Below are 18970 nucleotides of genomic sequence, written 5' to 3'. Positions count from 1 at the left end.
TATATTTTCTCTATTTCAATTTTTTCTAATTTTTACCAAATTAAAATACAAATGATATATATAATATCACATAATATAAATATATCCTATTTTTTCTAAATTCACGAAGCTATTACAGCAAGCAACGTTAAAAATTTCGTGTTCAAAGGACATGAAACCATAAGATAAACTACACTATATGCATTTAAATGAAGATTCCCTTATTTACATTTTTAGTTAAATGCGAAGGTGATATTCCCCTAAACTGGCGATATCAACAGTAAGATAAGATACCTCAATCAGGGTTTGAGTCATCGATCATAAGCCGGAAAATAGTAATGCTAACCTCACACTGAAAAAAAATCGCGCGTGTGTTTAAACCGTACATGGCAATCGCAGATAACGTATAGTCACTTTTGGTTCGAGGCATGCTCATATGATAATTTTCATTGTTATTTTTCTATTAGTACACAAAAATAAGACACAGAATTTCGAAATTTAATGTAAATAAAAAGACGTAAATGAGCCGCACTCTAAGTACTGCGTTCTAAGTATGAACCTTGCTTAGGGAACAAGCGACTAAAAACACACTACAATAACATAGAAAAATAATCTAACGTAAGGGAAAATAATTCTCTGTTAAAATAAAAAACAACTTCCAAAGTTGCACAATATCACTGACCACGCTCACAGGTTCGGAGCCTTTGCTTTGTGTTAGGACTGAATCCAAAAGGTATTGTCGAAAACTCTTCTTGATAAAAAATAATTTACCTTCATATTAATTCTGTAATAATTCCTTTTACTTCCATAATATTTTTTACTTCTATAATGATATCAACAAAAGTCCCATTCGCGAACTGCTGAATAATAAAGAAATTCGTTTTTAGATTAATTCAAAGTGCAGCCATTATGGATTTTTCGGTATGTCACTATGGGAAAAGTAAGAAGCGCAACCCAAGCATGTTTCCATGTGTAATGCGCTATTGAATATCCGAAATAAAAGTGCAATGGACCTGACAGTGCTTAAAAAATATGTGCAAGAAAGTTGTTCACGTGAAAATACAAAGTAGAGTTTGGGCTTTCTCACTAAATAATTAACAAAGAAAAATCCCAAGGAGTTTCAAGGGTTATACCAATTTTTAGGTAAAAGCACTGTAATAAACAATCTTTTACATATCTTTATCTTTTAAATTCGAAGTTCACTTCATCAAAAGTGCGAAAAATCTATAATGGAGACAGAAACTTCGAAATTAACTTCGAAATTAACTTCAGAAGAATAGCCAAGCTAAAAATTAATCCAATAAATGATATCTCTTTATATAATTATATAATTAATTCTGTTCTAAAAACATTCTTTAAAAAGAAATTCTCAACATGGGACAGACATTTGAACTCTAAAACGTAAACGCCTAACATAAGACAATGCTTTCTAACATCGAACTGTGTCCATTTTGAACTATTATTTGTGTGAAAGAAGCCCTTGCACTTCATGGAATAATTCCGGGTTACCTCTCTAACACTACAACGCGGATTATAAATACATTTTCCCAAAATTATAACCTTAGTATTGGTACGTACATCCTTTTATATGGTTCCTGGTGTTGCGGTAGTTTTCCCATGCATTATGGCAGCTTTAAAGATTGCGGCCGCACTAATGAGCGTTAGAAAGATCATCGCGTAGAAAGTACCGCCCCAACCAAAATTGGTTGCAATAAATGCAATGATTGGTCCTTCCAGTACAGTACCAAGACTTCCAAATCCTAAAAGGTGAAGAACATGCAGTCAACACGCGTTTTTAAATGCAACAGCCTTTATAGAGAAATGCCGCTACTTTCTGTTCTTCGTAAAAAGATTCGAAGTCTCGCATATTAGCTGCAATGTTAAGTGTTTTCTTTTGATGCCGTACGAAGATGTACGAAATCATGCTTTGCTGGAAAGAAATTTAATCGAATTTGTTTTTCCGCCAAAAGGTTATCTTCTGCTATATATTATTAGCAGCCACTACTGTGACACTTAGTTTTATTACAATATGCAAAGTCATTCGAATTCCCTTTACGAGAAAACAAATCATCCTAGAAAGGTATTGAATAAGGCGAGGGAAAAGACTTCGCAAGTCAAACATTTACAAACTTTTCTCGTGTAACTTAATTTCACGACCACGCTACTTTAAAAGAAACCTACCGTTCACTACACCAGAAACCGCTGACTGAGCATTTTCTCGTTCACCGACTTGTGACGCCAATGCGCCGGACACCACTGAATCCGGTCCAGAGCTGCAGCCACCAGCAAGGAAGAGAAAAGCGAAATTAAAGAGCAATCCCCATGAACTTGTCAGTTGAAAAAACATCAAAGACGTCGCGCTACCAATCAGAGCAAAAAATACACCCCAATGGGTACGCCCACCCATAAATCTAAAAAAAAGAACATTTGAATAAAACAAACTCCGTAAAAATTTAAGAAAAGCAAAGAATACACCCCAATGGGTACGCCCATAAATGTAAAATAAAAAATATTTGAATAAAACAAGGTCTAGAGAATTAAGTGGCCACATCTCTGTACAAAATAAACAAGGAGACCAACAATGAACTACCCACTAAACATAGAGACACCAATCTACCTACAGCGAACAAATTTCTTGCGTTCCTATTAAAATCACAATCTCGGAACAAAAGCAGGGTTTTTTTTACAAATAGGACCGAAAACAATTAATTGCGAATGTTCTGCAGCCGAAAGAAGCTACTTTTACACATGCTTCGGCCAGGCGGACATCATTTAAAATCTCCTAGGTCATGCTGACGTCAGCAACAAAACAACATCTTATACAGAACAACCTACATAATTACTTCTGGGGATGGACTTTGAAATTTACAGTTTTGTTTACAAATATTTAAGATTGCACATTTTTCTATGACGCACAGTTTGTTTTGGCTCTCACGGATGTCCGCTTTAATTATGTTTCACTCTAAACCTGTACTCCGACTTCTAGTACAGATTAAGGATTTTCTATTTACTTGACATCACAAAGAAAACACAAATTGCTCGACTCACTTGTCTATAAAAACGCCTATACCAGCGGATCCAAACACGCCTCCAATCTCAAAAGCTGTACTTAATATGCCAGCTCTTGCCCGTGGATAGTTCAACTAAAAAAAGACAATTAAAAAAAAAATAGATCTTTTTTTTCAAACTGCATTATGCTCCGAGGGCTGAGATATAAAAACAGGATACGAGAAAAGTAGTAAGACATTGGAAAGACAACATTACAAACACTTCTAAACTTCCCGTAAAAATTCTTCCCTGGTGTCAATAAACAGCCTTCGTTTAAAAAGCATAAACCGACTGGAGAAGGATTACGAAAAAAACAACAAGAAAAGAACATTTTAACACTTACATTTTGATTCAAATACATCGGTAGCCACATGTATAGACAATAACGAACCAACTTCATTCCAAACATGGTCCATGCTAACTCTGGAACCATTCTTAAAAAAACAAAAAAACAATTAACGACCCATTAAAATTTACTCCCTACATATTACTTTAGAATTGGTAGCTCGGTTCGTAGAGCGCTTGATTCACGTTTAAAAGATCGTGCGTTCGATCCCCTCATAGGCAAATAGGAGCTTCAAACACTTTAGAACCGCCTTTCTGATCCCTCCTAGAAACAATTGACAGGGTGGATCTCTCGAAATTAGCGAGTCTAAATATAAAAAATATAAAACACCACCACTCGAACCTTAGTCGCAGGAACGCGAGGCACTAAGTTGTTTATGCATATATCATATGCGGATGGGTTGTGTATGCAGATGTACAAATACACAAGAAAGTTTAAAAAAAAAGTTTATTATTTGATCAAAAAATGCTTACAGTATGATAAATATGTTCTTCCGAAAACTTTCCGAAAAGAACTTATAAAAAACTATGTCAACAATTCTCTGTTAGAGAGTAAAATAGTTTAAGTAAAAAATAACTAATTCGCCTTGATTTGCAATAGAGCGCTAGCTCAGTCTTGCCAAGTTTGGAAGATCGTTATTTCCACGTCCCAAGGCCAATCCCTTAGCAGTAAAAGCGAAGGAGCACAGTAATAACGGAAGATTATCGCTAAATTCTTTTTGGTACGAATGCATGACGCAACTGTGGAAACACAAACGGACTGGGTACCGTTAAAAAGTCGATGAAATGTAGTTGTGGAAACAATCTAAGGTGTGGATTGGTACCAAAGTAAAAATGGCTCTCAAAAATAGCTTTCAAATCTTGCAAAATTGGAATATCAGCAGGCGCGAGACTGACAACTACATTTAATAAATTTAAGCCTGAGAATGTTTGTAGAAAAAAAAAAGATTCTCTAGTTTCTTTGTCTGATATGGACAGAAAATTTTTCTAATCGGAAAGGCAAAATGAAATGGCTAATAAAGGATAAAACAGACAAATTACTTTTTCTATGGGAAACAGAAATTGCTCACAAGGCTACGATGGTTTCATTCACTATTTTTTAAAAATTAAAAAAAAAACTAATTGAACATGCTCAAAGTTATAAGATGGTGTAAAAGAACGATACTTAATGATTCGATTTTCAGGCTAAATACCAATTTTTGTCTTATATTTCTCCTTGTTTTTCAATACGTGTCTGGCGTCATTCTCAAAACAATAGGATAACCCATCTCGTTTTAAAAAAGAGGTCAGTTAAAAATATAGACTACTTAAATTGCTAGGCTATTTAACAGCCACTTAATGTTTTTTTGGCAAATAAACGAATGGACTACTGTACATAGTGGTGTACAGCTAATTTATGAGCACAGACATTCATTGAAAAAACATTTTACCTTATTCTCCAACACTGAAAGAAGTTTAGCTGCTTTTGCTCTACTTTTGCTGATATATGTTTGGGTAAAACTAAAAGACAGAAAATAATAAAAATTAACGCTGATTAGCAAGTAGCTACATGCAGTTTCTCCACAGGTATTAAAGAGATCTCTAATAACATTAAGGTCTTGATAGTCAAAATGCTTCATATCCTAGATAGAATTTCCTTCAACCTTCAAATGCCAACGGCTCTGATCTCTCACCTTGTACCAACTTCTTAGTGATCGATACAATAAATGTATTTTGAAATGATGCAATGCACGAGTTCGTGTAATGGTGAGTTCTCCCTACCTCTTTTTTCTACTTCTATTTCCATCTCTTCGGGCGTTCTTAGAAATGTGTATATAATAACAGCAACCAAGAGCTAAACGTGGAATAAATATGTACACTATTACCAACTGGTAGCCTTTGTTAGAGCGCTCGATTCCAGTGCGGGAGGTCTTGGCTTCAAACCCCGGCCCAGTCATGCCTGAGACTATAAAAGTGTGAATCTATCCTTTCTGCTTAGCGCTCAGTCTAGTTAAGCGATTGCTGTGCTTGCACGACTTTCGTAGCTCAAAGGAAACTTTAAATGCACTGGGACCTCCCTTTGCAGGACCCTTGTTGATAGCAGTACCAATAGGAACTGAAGAGGCTATCCTGGGAAAATAATTTTTATAATAATAAAGCAGAAATTTTTCGACAATATTTTATGTTATTGACAAACAATTGAAACTCTCTTTCACGACTTCTGGTGTTGTAAAGATGATGTCCTTTTTTTAAAAAAAAAAACACACAGAGAAATAAATTAAATGCTATTTTCATGCATCAATAAGTCAATATCACATGCTTGCTTGTTTTTTAACTGAAAAAACCACTGCAAAAAATGTATTTTTTTGTTCGAAGAAGTAAAGTAGACTAGCTGATTAACAAAAGTTAAGAAAAAGTGAAACAATCAAATATATGCATATTTTGATCTAACCAAAAAAGTAGTGAACAGACCAAGCATTGTAATGGACGCACTTACCACGACAATAGAAGGAATAATGAAAACCATTTTTAAATCCGGGGCATACATAGCTTGTAGTTGAACCTGTTAGAAAACAGAAATACAAATACAGTATGCAAAATAACTACTCTTGTAATATGATTATGCTGAGCAAAAATTCTGTTGGTTCAACTGTTGTGTAGATTTCCAAAAATGAAGAAAATAATAGCGCAGCGTTTTGGTTCGCCATTCACACAAAACTTTAAAAAAAGTTCAATGAAATATTTACACTGAAAGTTTTTTCAGGTATGCGAAAAGTCTTTTTTAACAAAGATGAAATTCATTTATCTTCCAGTCTCAAATTTTTCCAGATTAATATGTATACAAATCGCAAGATAGGAAAAATTAAAAATAAATTACTGCAAGTGCTGTTCCAAATATACCACCAGCAAATGTACAAGTACCCCATATTCCAAAAATGGTGGCACGTTGCTCATCGTCGTACCATTCAGAAAGGGATTTAACACAGTTTGGCCAGAGAGTAGCCTAAGTACGAAGATAAAGGAAAATAACAAGGAAATAATGTCACTTTTCAAGTTATTTCTAAAAACCTGATCTTTCACCTTAACTATACAAAATTTTTCCTTAAAATAAACATTTTCAGAAAATCACTCCAAACATTATTAAAAAATAATCTAGAAAAACAGGTTTAACCAAAAATAAACCACCATGAAAGTCAAGGTATACATAGAGATACTTGCATCGGTAGTATAGATGCACCAACTTACCTGCGCTGAACCGTTAAGAAACAGAAGGGCTGCCATTGCAACTGTGGACGTCCAAAACCCAAAAGAAAACTAAAAATATAGGATCATCTAATTTTTCAGTGCGTGCAAGATAATACAAAAAGATGTCTTTAAAATACATAAATTAAAACAGTTTGCTAAACAAATTTAGTGATGGAAAAAGATTTAGCATTTAAGCACAAACTTGAAATCTAGAAACTACCCTAAGGCCCAGGAACATAAACATCTGGTTGGTGTCTGCCTGACCTAATTCTATAGCATGAGTTTTTTGGTTTTATTGTAGTGTATCTTCCTTCCTCCTCAACTTAGGGGCAGGTAACATTTACCACAAAGGAGATGGAGAGTTCAGCAAAAAATATTAACTTCATCTGACAAATCAATGTTTCCAAAACATTTTTAGATAAATTTATGACTAGGTCTCTAAGTTCATCAGGATGGACAACAACGCGCCCACAAGCTCATTGTTGTGTACGCAAATAGTGCACACCTACAATGAATGACCATAACCTTTATTACTTCTTTTCTTAGGTTTCGTACGCAACTTTAACTTTAATCTATAACCTAAATCTATTTTTTATTATTCACAAAATAAACAAAAGAAAGAAAATACTCTATAGACATGGGATTAATTTTGGCACCATATATTAGACATTTAATTGTTTCAATAAAGTATTGTGGCATATATTAGAGAACTAAGAATATTTTTCATAGATGAATTTGAAATTATTTAACTTGTCAAAATCAATATGGAGGACATGCACATTATTTTGTGTACACTATTAGAAGGCCACGTGTATGTTGCATGCACAGCTGTCACTGTGCAAGCACTTCATGAAGGCGTGCTTATCGATTAACTGTTGTCCAGCTTCACAGAAGTTTTCCATTAAGGGAAGGGTGTGATTTAATCCCAGAACAAAAAACAGTCATTATGACTGGCAATGTAAAATTATATTAAAAAGATATTAAAAATCTTGCATATACATCTACAATTTTTTCAACAATAAAACATATCTTGCGTGCACTATTTGGGCATTAAACGCTCACCAGAATATCAGCTTTTGTTAACCTGAAAACTGTTAAATGAAATCAAAACATTATTAAAAAAGGAGCTAAATGTATTACCATTGAAATACTAATTGTAACAAGATTAATGGTCAACATGATTCTAGCACCATATTTATCACCCAGGTTGCCAAGTATAATCTACAACGTAATAACAAATTATAAAGAAGAACAAGATTGTGAAAATACAAAACAGATGCATGTTGAAATGTGACAATGCGAAAAAGAGTGGTACAAAAAGTATGTGTCAATCAGAGATTTTATATGAGTAACCAAACAACACATCACATTTTGCAGTTTAATCTTTATAATTACACAAAACACACCCACCTGCATAAGAGCATATGGCAATAGGTAGCAAGAGTCCAACCATCCTAGGTCAGTCTTGGATAGGTTATATGAAGTTTGAAGATCTGACTTCACCTAAAACAAAATCAATGGTATAGCAGAGAACAGTAGTCATAATGATCTGAAACTAAAAGATGTGGAAACTAAAGTTTGCAGGCTGGCTTCTTTTAAATATATATTTAAAATATATATTTAAATAATTATTAAAGAAAGACAGGGGGTGTTCCTTCCAATGAACTAAATAGGGTTAACAAATCCAAAGTTACTGATGCCAAAAGAGTCAAAATTTAAATATGATACTTATACAAAATAAATCTAAAAATTTTTAAATTAAAATATCTTGATAATAAAAGGTTTTTTAACACTTTTGAAGTTCTACAATGTAAGTCAAACTTTAATTTATACCTCAGGGATCCTTTTATCATTTTGGTATAGCATATTGAAGGGGGGATCATTGCATTAAAAGATACATGAATGTAGTGGGTATTTCTGCAAATCCCACTCACTGCCAGACAGTATATTAGCAATGCAGAAATACCAAAAAAAAAAAAAAAATACTTAATTTTCATAAACATTGAAACTATTCACAAATCATCATGTCCACCTCAACAAAGACAAATTCAGAATCATCCACAGCCTTGGCACGAGAGGCATGCAACTGATAATATACATATAAAAAATTAATTTTGGACAGGGTGGTTAGTTAATTAGCAGGATAGCTAGTTAATTCTCACTTTGATATTTACACAGTACTTTTTTAGTATGGGCCAGTAAATGTTACTTTAACCCTTGGTAAACCAACGTCATGTGCGGGGAATTGAGGAGATAGTACACTGTGTCAGCTGTTGGATGTTGCAGGGAGTTGTCTGGTAGAGCACGAGTAATAAATACTCTAGGAAGCCCCATCTAAGCCATGGCCTTTTCTTGAAATAACACACAGGGCATATTCATCAATATTTGTGAGGCCATGTAAAATACCATTTATTTATCTCTAGCGATTTTGAATTTCGAATTTGGTACTCAGAATTTGTTTTTGTCATAATTCGTTTTTCTATTTTAAGTTTGTATTATTATACTTACTTATGTTACTTATGTTAACTTTTGAAGTTGTAGCTTCACACCTGTCATGACCGACGTCAGTCACTTCTTCCTCTTCCTCTTCTTCTACTCTTATTATTATTATTATTATTATTATTATTATTATTATTTATAAAGTCATCAGAAGAGAATAGAAAAAAATATGCTTTGTTTTCAAATTAAAAAAAAATCTTTTAAGTTGCTCAAATAAAAATTAAAATTCATTCAAAAATTTAGCCCTATTTTACAAAATTTATACAGAAAAAGTTATATGGCATGTGGGTTTTGTTTTTTTAAATTGTTTGAATATAAATAACACTTGTAGCATTCGAAAAAAATCAATCTTAAGGCTAAAATACACTGTAAATTTAAACGGACCATTTAGTTGCGAGAAAAAATTCTAAGTTCAGTTTCAGGTAATGCACCTAAGTTAAAATGTATAAGTTTTTTTATTTATTTTTTTTTCATAATAAATGCCAAAAAAGGCAGACTAGCAGTGGTGTGATTAGAAACCGAAAAAATATGCTCAAATCTTTATTTTACACAACAGCTCATTAATCATTCTGTTAATTTCAATAGAATAATCTTGGCAAAAGTTGAACATGTCCAACTTTTGAAAAAAACTTATAAAACCGAAAGAAGTTTACCTCTTCCCTGTTTACATGGTAAGTTTTTTTATCTAACATTACGGTCCGTTTGAACTTACCGTGTATTTTATCCTTTAAAATAGCTAAAGTTTTGCATAAATTGCGAAAAAAAAATTCAGAGGTCCTAGTTTTCGAATATACAATAGAAAAACAATATGCACTCCAAGTATTTAAAGTGTGTACTACACATGCCTAACTCCGTGCAGTCTGTTGCACTAGCCAACAAGATTTTGGCGTGTGATGGCCCTCACGCCAGATATTTTACTCCTGTCCAAGCCTAAAGAAAGGATTGCATGGTATAATCGCAGTTATTTTGAAAGTACAGAGTATGAGAGCTATCACTAATAATCGGCGCCATCCATCCAATACCTTTCAGAGCTTATTGGCTTTCACTCAACAATGCTCCCAAAAACCTCTTATAATCATTTAATAGGATTATCCTTATGACTTGAAACTTACAAAACAACATTATTTCCTTATAAGGAAAATCTTTCCGAGTATTTTAGTCAGTTGATTAATCCGATTACCCGATTTTTTTGGTTTTACACAAAAAGCGTAAATCAGGCAATTTTGGCATTTATTCATGCAAAATATGTAAAAACAGGAAAATAAGTTGAATAACTTTTATTTGGCTGTCACAAACTAAAACTGAATGTAAAAATTTCCCCTAGAACATAAGTAATTGAAATATTACGCATATAGTTGTATATTAGACAAAATGTCAAGTTGCAATCACGTCACAGGAAAAGTGCTGATGTAAGCAAAACTTAATTGCTGTCATTTCGTTTCTTTCATGACGTACTATAAGTGTGGCAAGTTTGATTCAATTTGAACAAGCTTGTCAAAAGTTAGGGGGCAGGGCGAAACCTGCTCCTGTTCATATTTTGTTTGAAATACCTTGGACCAAATAAGGTTAATACTAGCTAAGTAACATGTTTAAAGAAGCAAAGAAAGGTGGAAAGACAAAAATTATTGTTATTGTTACCATATCCCCGGGTTAACCCAAGCCATGTGAGGGAAATTGGGGAGATGGCTCCATGTGTGCGCCGTTGGATGTTGCCGGGAGTTGTCTAGTACAGGGCGGGCCTTAATTGGGTCTGCGTAGCTCAAAATGAGCATTAAATACTCTTAGACTCCCCATCTGAGCTAATAGTAGACAGTGTATATCCCTTGATATTTGCGAGGCAAGCCATATAAAAGATACAGATCATCTTCAACGATGTTCACAAAGCAAAGAAGATATATAAAGTGAGTTAAAATGCTTTTTGATGTTGTGAATTGAATTTGTTTCTTGGTGATCAATCCTATTAGGAGGCAGAGTTTGAATGTTGGACAATTTAGTAAAAATAAGACAAATAAATATTTCCGCAGATATAGCACTTAGTTTGGATGTGTTTTTTTAAAGGATTCGCTTGTTCATTTTTATTACTTGTAAACGCTAGCTCCCTAAGTGGAAAAACACTTTTTAGTTGGCCACACATGGTCGCAAAACTGAAAGAATAAACTCCTACCACTCCTAGCGGTTTCCGCAGTAGATAGGAACATGCATAAACAAACCAAGTTAAAGTAAAAGTTATGATCTGCCTTTTTCTTAAGGGTGTTCTCATTGTTGCCTTTTTAACAAAAATACTTTCGTGGCGATCACGTTACTTTTCTACCATGTTGGATTGGGCTTTAAAATATTTATGTGAGCAGGCATGCAGTGCTCCACCCTTTGGTATTTTAAATACTTTACTTATTGATTGTCTCTGTAAACACTATATCGAAATTTTTGGTTACCTCTAGACTTACGTGATATATGGTAGTAAGATTAGATTTTCTTAGAGTTAAATAAAAAGAAGTTTAATAGTTTTGGAGTTTACTTATGTTTTGTATACTAGGGAGGAGGGTAAGAAAAAGTTGCGAAAGTACTTCAGTGGGTCAAAGTACTTCTTGTGCAGCCCACTACGTGTAAGAACGATCCCTATATTGTTTAGCTATAAGCAATTAGGAGTAATATTTAAGTTTTAATACATACTCTTTGTTACTTGTGTGCCAAATTTTGCTAAATCACTTTTACTTCTTTTAAAACAAATAGATATAAAGGCTACCGTGAACCCCCGTCTTTTAAATCTGTTGGCTTTGTGAACAAGGCTTTTATATATTGCGTAACTCGCTTGCATCATCGTTTTTTTTAATTCAAAAGTATAATTTCATTGAACAGACTTCCTAAAATAAAACTTGCGGCGATATAATAATGTTTTTTTAAGAAAATCTCATTCGTGTTTGAACACGGAAGGTTGTTTTGAAAAAATATTTCAAAACCTCAGCTCATTCTGACAAGAAATATTGAGCAACGCGCCTTCGTGAATAGCGCAGTCGAGTCGACAGACACGTTTAATTGAAAACATTAAACAATAAAAAAAATAACTATGAATTCTGAAAATGATGAAGCCGGAGTTGGACAGTGGATTTCTAATTCAGAAATTGCGAATCAAGTTATAAGTAAATATACAGGCGCAACATCAGGGAATAATAACAAGCGAAAGCCAGCCCCACTGCAAAAGGAAGATGAAGAATACGTTAGAAAACGAGCAAGAAACAATGTTGCTGTTAAAAAGAGTAGAGAAAAAGCAAAAAATAGAATACAAGAGACACAATCACGTGTTGAACAGTTAAGCAAAGAAAATGAGGATCTTCAGTCAAAAGTTACTCTTTTATCAAAAGAATTAAACGTGCTAAGAGCATTATTTACCAATGGAGGTTTTACCTTACCATGTGATCTTCAGTTTATGAATGGCAGTGGTAGTGGTTCAGAGAGCGTTAGTAATCATTCTAATCCAAGTTCACATATCTCTGAAGACACATCCATTCGCCATCACCATATATCATCACTGCAATCAAATGTGGATTCTGAAAAGTCTGCTTTTCATTTACATGAGGAAGGAAAGATTTCTCCTCTACGACCTATGCCTCGTGTTCCTTCTAGTCATAAAACTTTGCCACCAGTCCACTCTGGAAGCAGAACAACGTATGAGAGAGAACGTATATATGACTATCCTACCAAGTCAAGTGATTATTCAATTAAATCAAGTGAATATTCAAAAAAAGAAGCATCTAAATCTCCAAGTAATATTATGCCACTTCTCGTACAGCCAGGTCATTCAAGCATGTATTCATCACCACCTTACTCACCAAAGTATAAAAATCATGGTGAAACTCAACATACATCTGTCATTCGTAGTGCATCCCAAATAAACGGACAAAGTCAGGCCGCATTTTCTGTGCCTAATACACTTGGAAAGTTTTATATCATCCAGGATCCAGAAAACAATGGTCAAGTAAAAATAGTGCCTATAAACAGTTGATATTAACTGTAAATTTACTCCTTGGATTGAACTGTGCAAAGAGTGCCAGAGATTTCCTGATGAGTTTTTCATGTGTAGCTAGTAGAGTTACCCAAATATATAAATATTGTAAATATAAGTTTAAGTTTGTATTTTTGTGGTTATTGTTTCTGGTGTACAACAATATTTTAGTATTTTTTTGTATCTTGCTTCATATGCCATCTAGGATTAGCTCAACAAATTTACAGAAGCTATGGATATCGAAGAAACATGTCTAATATTTACTTTGCACCAGGCCAGGCACCCTTAAGTAAGCAAGGTTGCTTACTTAAGGGTGCCCTTACTTAATACTAACTAATATTTTGCCTTTTATACCAAAAGTTTAGCAATGTAATAAAGATGCTTTTAAATGTGTTCCAAAGGTTCCTTATCTTATACAATTTAAATCATCTAAATTTTTAATTATTTTTGCTTTAAGCCTTTTTTTTACCCCTCATGATGTTTGAATTAAAAGAGTGCAATAAAAAAGAAAAATATCTTAAAAAGGAAAAAAAAAGTTTTGTCCATTTTTAGTTGGTCTAGTGATCTTTTAAATTGCCATTTTTTCAACAACGTAATGCAAGAGCAATATAAATAACAGTTTTGGGAATTAAACTCTCGCCTTATTCGTTTGGTAATAATAGCCTTTTGTTACGCAACTGATTTGCATGACGTTACAAAATCGTGTTTGTTTTAATGACATACCGATCATTCGTGTCAGATGAGAGCAATTTTGTCAACAAACAACAATGAAAGGAGGAGATAAATCTGTGGTTTATATGATAGGTACAAATCGTTGTTGGTATTTAATTATTATCGCCTTGTCGTACAAAGTTAGATTATTTTAGTTAAGTTTCGGTTTGTGGTACTTTACTGAAAGGTAAATTTAAAATCTGATTTTTTGTAAGGATGTGATTAAATCTCCACCCACAGTTTATTATTTCCGACGCAGCTCTTCTCCTCTGTGACACTAAATATTGCTCGTTGGTATTACACCATCAATGAACTGCCTATGTATATATGTTGCCTCGCAAAATAATTTCTAAATAAAATACAGATTTTTTTGTATTAAACCCCACCTTATAATAACACTACATCTTGGAAAGAAGAAATAATCATAGTGGCAATGTGCTTTTGGAAAACAATGCTCTGCTTTTGACAAGCATATTTCACACGTTGTTGAAAAAAATTAAACCTCTTGGCAATCTCGTTATCAGCACCCTTCTGTTGATATATGGTGACAGCACGGCTTCGTAAAGAAACATTGAATACGAAGTGTTTATTAAGGAGATCCAAGATGCACGGTGAGAAAAAGCTCAATGGGGTTTAAAAAGCATTAAGTTTAGTTAATTTGATTAAACCATGTTTTGTTGTTTCCACAATATATTTTTTCTCCGATTTACGTCAGTACATTCGAGTATGTGCACAGAATCATTAATGAGAGACCTAAGGTTGTTTCTTATCCAGCTTTCTTCCAGCTGAAAAATTACCAAGTAACTTTCTTTTAAAAAAATCATTTTATTCGTGCATAGCATTCCATACACAGTACTTTGCAGTCCTTCTCGCACACTTTGCCAACTTTTAGATAGACCGGCTTTTATTTTCGTTCCAAAAACTTTCAGAGATATTTCTTAAAAGCTTAAAGAGCTCCGGGTACAAGATTATGGGCTGCTTTGTTTCGTTATGTATAATATTATGTATAATGACTCCTCGTACATAATTTGTGAAGTATTGTCCCAAGGACATTTTGATTTTTTTCTGCTATTGAGACGGCGATTACGTAAGGGGCAACTTGAAGCGAGATTGTTGTATAGGGCGCATTGAGGAATAAAACGTTATGTAAATTATGCAAATGAAATAAGTTTCTTTCCACCGGAAAAATAAAAATGTGGTATCTCTTGTGACGTTGCTAAGCAACGCTCCTCTCAGAAAACGATGAGAAACATGGCAGCAATTGTTTTGCCACTACAAAATTAATAAGTGTTCCCACGCAATGAAACATCTGCTTCTGATATAAACTTTGATAGTGCGAAAGATAATAACGCAATGTGTTTATTCTGATCTTAATCTCAAAACTTTTCCTATGAAATTGTTTATAAAAAAACAAAGTTGTTGCAACACGAATAACATGAAGACGTGACTGCGCACTCTCCTTCGTTGTGTTTTATTTTCAACTTCCTTCGTTTCGAAATCTTACTATCTTGCAGGCGCAAGACAAACAATCATGAAATATGAATGCTGTATTACACCATCGTAGCTAAGAAAACACACAACACTTCAGGTTTTTATTCAAAGTATTTCGTAAATAAGAGAGAGGGTAAATTCCCACACACGAAGCTTGGTAACTTTTATATCGATCTTGGTACATTTTGGCGGTAAATTTTGCGACGCTATTTTGAAACACCAGCGCTAGGTGTATATCAATGGCAATGTATATTAAAAACACAAATACATGAAAGAGAACTGAATATATAGCCCGCGGAAAATATTTTTTTCGTTTTCAGTATTTTTTTTGTATTGAATCCACGGGCCCGCCCGTCCTCATTGCGTGCTTCCGCTATTGCGCAGCTAAGCTACCATTTTGCGTGAAACACAGACAGACAGACGCATACGGGTATTATAATATAGATTGAAATTATTAACCCAGGAGAGCCTTTAGTTCCTACTGGTACTGCTATCAACAGGGGGTCCTAGCGCATTTAAAGCTCCCATTTGAGCTACGAAAGTCGTGCAAGCACAGCAATCGCTCAACTAGACAACCGCCTAAGATATCAATCCTATTCTCATGCTGAGCGCTAAGCAGAAAGGATAGATCACACTTTTTAATCTCTGGCATGACTCAGCCGGGGTTTGAACCAAAGACCTCCCGCACTGGAAGTGAACGCTCTATCAGTCGGTCGCTACCAAAGTCTATTCGATTATGTCTGTGTCTCTGTAGTTACTTATTGCATCTTTATTATAAGCCTGAGAAGAGTTGCCAAGAAGTTCTCTAGTTTTAGGGAGCAAATTGGAGGCTGCGGCTAAGAAAAAACGTGTATTTTAATTCAGTGGGGGTTAAAAGCAAGTAGCGGTGGTTTTTCTAAGTAAAATACTGATTTGTTGTGCAATGTTTTTTTTAAGTAACCGAGCGATAAGTGAAATGTGAGCTTTCTGCGTTTTAGACGATCAAATTACAAATTGTTTGAACTTCGTGTTGTTGCGTAACATATTAGACTGAAGAGCGGGATTGTTACAAGCTCGTGAGCTTAAACGCAAATGTGTCCTACAAGAATGGAAATTTTTGCCTCTCTGAGCACCGACACGGGAGTAGTCGTGTGTTCGAATCTCATCTTGGTAACTATTTTTTCTTTTTTTTTCTTTTTACTATCTCGCCCGCGATGACGTGTTTACAGACTGACCTAACGAAAATTGAAATTTCGAGAAATTTTCTATCAATATTATTGCCTATCCGAATAGCAAAATATGTCGTGTCTAACTTCAGCTTTTTATACACTTTTTGGCGAGGTTGTTTGCGTATATCATACGTCTTGTTTTTTTTTAAAACAGAGATGAGAATAAAAGAGAAAAAATGTAAGCAGATGTAATATAAGTTTAATTTCCATTATTAAATTTTGTTTTGTGAAGAAAAAAACAACAAAAGTTCAATTTGGAGAATAATATTTTATCGACCAGAACGTTTTATTGAATTTTTTTTTTCATTGTATTTTATAATTTATTTTCGTGTACAAATATTTTTCAGGCCGTGCTTGCCTTGACCAAAAAATAGTTTCAAATAGCTTTTTTTCAAAATTTAGTTGGTAAAAAGAGTGGAAATTGGTTAATATTTCAGTCGAGTAAAACTTTTCACTGATCTTTTTTCTGCTAAATATTTTTACTACACTGAATAGGCGAGGAAGATTCCTGGGAAGGAGGTTGATTATAACAAAATGATACAAAATGCATTAAAAATTGTTATTACAAAGGAACTGCTTGCTGGCCACATCTATAAATTTTTCAATTTTAGAAGATTTTAGGACCGTTTTTTAGATTAGGAGATCTTAACAAACCTTGAGGAAATGAAGAGCGGGTAGGTACTTTCAAGTCTTTCATATGGGAGGGTTGGACGTTTTTTAAAGAAGAAAAAGAGAATGAACCAGGAAGGGCAATTTTAGGGAGAAATTTTTGGTTATTTAGCAGATTGAAATCAACGTTTTGTTACATCGTTTTTCTTGAGTTTACACTACACACACTTGTAAATAAGGCGTGGTCAAACTACCCACATTGTATAGTACAAGTGTGGTCAAACGAACCACATTTTATAATAGAAGTGTGATCAGACTACCTACATTTTATAGTGCAATCGTGATCAAACTATACCCACATTCTATAGTACAAGTGTGGTCAGACTACCCACATTATTAGTACAAGTGTGGTCAAACTACCCACATTTTATAGTGCAATCGTGATCAAACTATACCCACATTCTATAGTACAAGTGTGGTCAGACTACCCACATTATTAGTACAACTGTGGTCAAACTACCCACATTTTATAGTGCAAGTGTGATCAAACTATACCCACATTCTATAGTACAAGTGTGGTCAGACTACCCACATTATTAATACAAATGTGGACAAACGGAAACATTACGTTCAGTGCGTCCAATCAAAAGACTGGTGAAATCTCAACTTTACCTTAAAATGATGTTTACATTAAGACTGTCTACGTTTGCAACACTGTGTGCAAAACACGAAATATAATATACATGTTCGTTTTACGCAATCGGAAACCAGCCTGTGAGGTCTTCTCATTAAAACCTGAAGTGGAAAACAATTACGTAATTCTCTTCAAGTCACGCGAGATGTTTTAAGAAACGGGAAAAAAATAAAAGTTTATTTTGTTATTGAAACACAAAGTCTCAACACGCAGGGAAAATGTTTTTTCGTAAACTTTAAACGAAGCTTGTCTTGTTTAGTCAACTTGTCTCCACTAATGCTGACGTCGACAAAAACTCCAAGCGTTATCTGTTCATATCCATCATGTTGAGCAACGCACATTTCGTGGGCAAGTAGTATGTTTCACAGTCATCAAATGACGTACCTTTAAAAAACAAAAAAACATTATTTCAGTAGATTTAAATAAACACGTAATCAAAATGAGGACAGCTTTATTGCTTCACCTGGCTAAAAGTTTTTCATTGACTAATATTAATCTGGCTATGTATCTTTGAGAACTTCACTAACGGTCGTTTTTTTATTGGAATGTTCCACTCTTATGTTTAAAAAAGAAAAAAAGAAACTCTGCTTAATCTTGCCGCATGATTTTTAAGCAAATCTAAAGTTAAATGTTCTTATATATCATGTTCTTATAAAAAGAAAAGTAGGTATTAGCCTTTCATATTGTGGGCGGATTTACCATCGAAATACTCTTTAACTTATTTTATCCTCTTAGCTTAAACAAAACAAGCACAAAAACAGTGATGGAAAAACTTACCATAGGGCTGTTCTAACGTACTAAAGAGTGTAGTTTTGTGTTTTTGTTGATAGTGTTTTCGCACGGTGCCATTTATCTCGAGAAACTAAATAAAAAGTAATATTCTTCGTCTCACAAATCACACCGCAATCATCAAAGATTAGGAAGAGAGGACACAACTTTATTTGCTAAACAACAACTTGGTGTTAGTAATCACAAAAAACATGTTGAATTCTTCGCAAGACTTTACAGCGAAGACGTGAAGTGGGCGAGGCTTGCTGGGCGAGTTGTAAATTGCGGGGGATTAATGAGTTTAGTGAGAATTAATGGAGAGATTTACACGATTTTCTTAAGTAACACAAAATTTAAGGCTCGATGTTGTTTATAATATCAATAACGATGTTT

At 34.0% G+C, this 18970-nt stretch overlaps 3 protein-coding genes across 7 annotated transcripts in view; 1 reads left to right on the top strand and 2 right to left on the bottom strand.

Moving 5' to 3' along the window:
* LOC130625381 (uncharacterized) lies at window positions 1-11429 on the bottom strand. 4 transcript variants are annotated; one of them, XM_057440465.1, is made up of 13 exons: window positions 11261-11429; window positions 8008-8100; window positions 7738-7818; window positions 6598-6666; window positions 6230-6355; window positions 5849-5914; window positions 5134-5206; window positions 4803-4872; window positions 3371-3461; window positions 3028-3122; window positions 2161-2390; window positions 1558-1739; window positions 1-839 (listed from the first exon to the last, which is right to left on the bottom strand). In XM_057440465.1, exons 1-12 carry the CDS (start codon window positions 11354-11356, stop codon window positions 1564-1566), a joined length of 1266 nt encoding a protein of 421 aa, XP_057296448.1. In that variant the 5' UTR covers window positions 11357-11429; the 3' UTR covers window positions 1-839; window positions 1558-1563. The 4 variants fall into 4 exon arrangements, with proteins under 4 accessions (XP_057296448.1, XP_057296449.1, XP_057296447.1 ...); XM_057440466.1 differs by having other exon boundaries at window positions 1-836; XM_057440464.1 differs by lacking the exon at window positions 1-839 and having other exon boundaries at window positions 902-1739; window positions 11261-11428.
* A 610-nt stretch (window positions 11430-12039) lies between these two features.
* Window positions 12040-13259, top strand: LOC130625382 (uncharacterized). Its single transcript, XM_057440468.1, has one exon. The coding sequence runs from the start codon at window positions 12161-12163 to the stop codon at window positions 13094-13096; it is 936 nt and encodes a 311-aa protein (XP_057296451.1). The 5' UTR covers window positions 12040-12160; the 3' UTR covers window positions 13097-13259.
* A 4485-nt stretch (window positions 13260-17744) lies between these two features.
* Window positions 17745-18970, bottom strand: part of LOC130624961 (general transcription factor 3C polypeptide 1-like) — a 37460-nt gene continuing 36234 nt past the window's right edge. For both annotated transcript variants that reach the window (XM_057440027.1, XM_057440028.1), the window contains 2 exons: window positions 18587-18671; window positions 17745-18193 (listed from right to left, as the gene is read on the bottom strand). In XM_057440027.1, the coding sequence (XP_057296010.1) occupies window positions 18114-18193; window positions 18587-18671 (165 nt within the window). In that variant the 3' untranslated portion in view covers window positions 17745-18113. The remainder of the gene's footprint in view (window positions 18194-18586; window positions 18672-18970) is intronic.

This window comes from Hydractinia symbiolongicarpus, chromosome 14 (genome assembly GCF_029227915.1).
Source record: "Hydractinia symbiolongicarpus strain clone_291-10 chromosome 14, HSymV2.1, whole genome shotgun sequence".
Taxonomy (NCBI): domain Eukaryota; kingdom Metazoa; phylum Cnidaria; class Hydrozoa; order Anthoathecata; family Hydractiniidae; genus Hydractinia; species Hydractinia symbiolongicarpus.
The sequence above is the reverse complement of the archived record's forward strand: the minus strand, read 5'-3'. Positions and strand labels throughout refer to the sequence as shown.

Bases quoted from the DNA above. Each gene is read 5' to 3' on its own strand.
- LOC130625382 (XM_057440468.1), top strand. From the start codon at position 12,161: ATGAATTCTGAAAATGATGAAGCCGGAGTTGGACAGTGGATTTCTAAT.
- LOC130625381 (XM_057440465.1), bottom strand. From the start codon at position 11,356: ATGAGAACACCCTTAAGAAAAAGGCAGATCATAACTTTTACTTTAACT. The intron at 3,123-3,370 runs GTAAGTGTTAAA...GTCTTTTTTTAG, and splicing joins CGATGTATTTGAATCAAAAT to TTGAACTATCCACGGGCAAG. The intron at 2,391-3,027 runs GTGAGTCGAGCA...TCTTTTTTTTAG, and splicing joins ATAGGCGTTTTTATAGACAA to ATTTATGGGTGGGCGTACCC.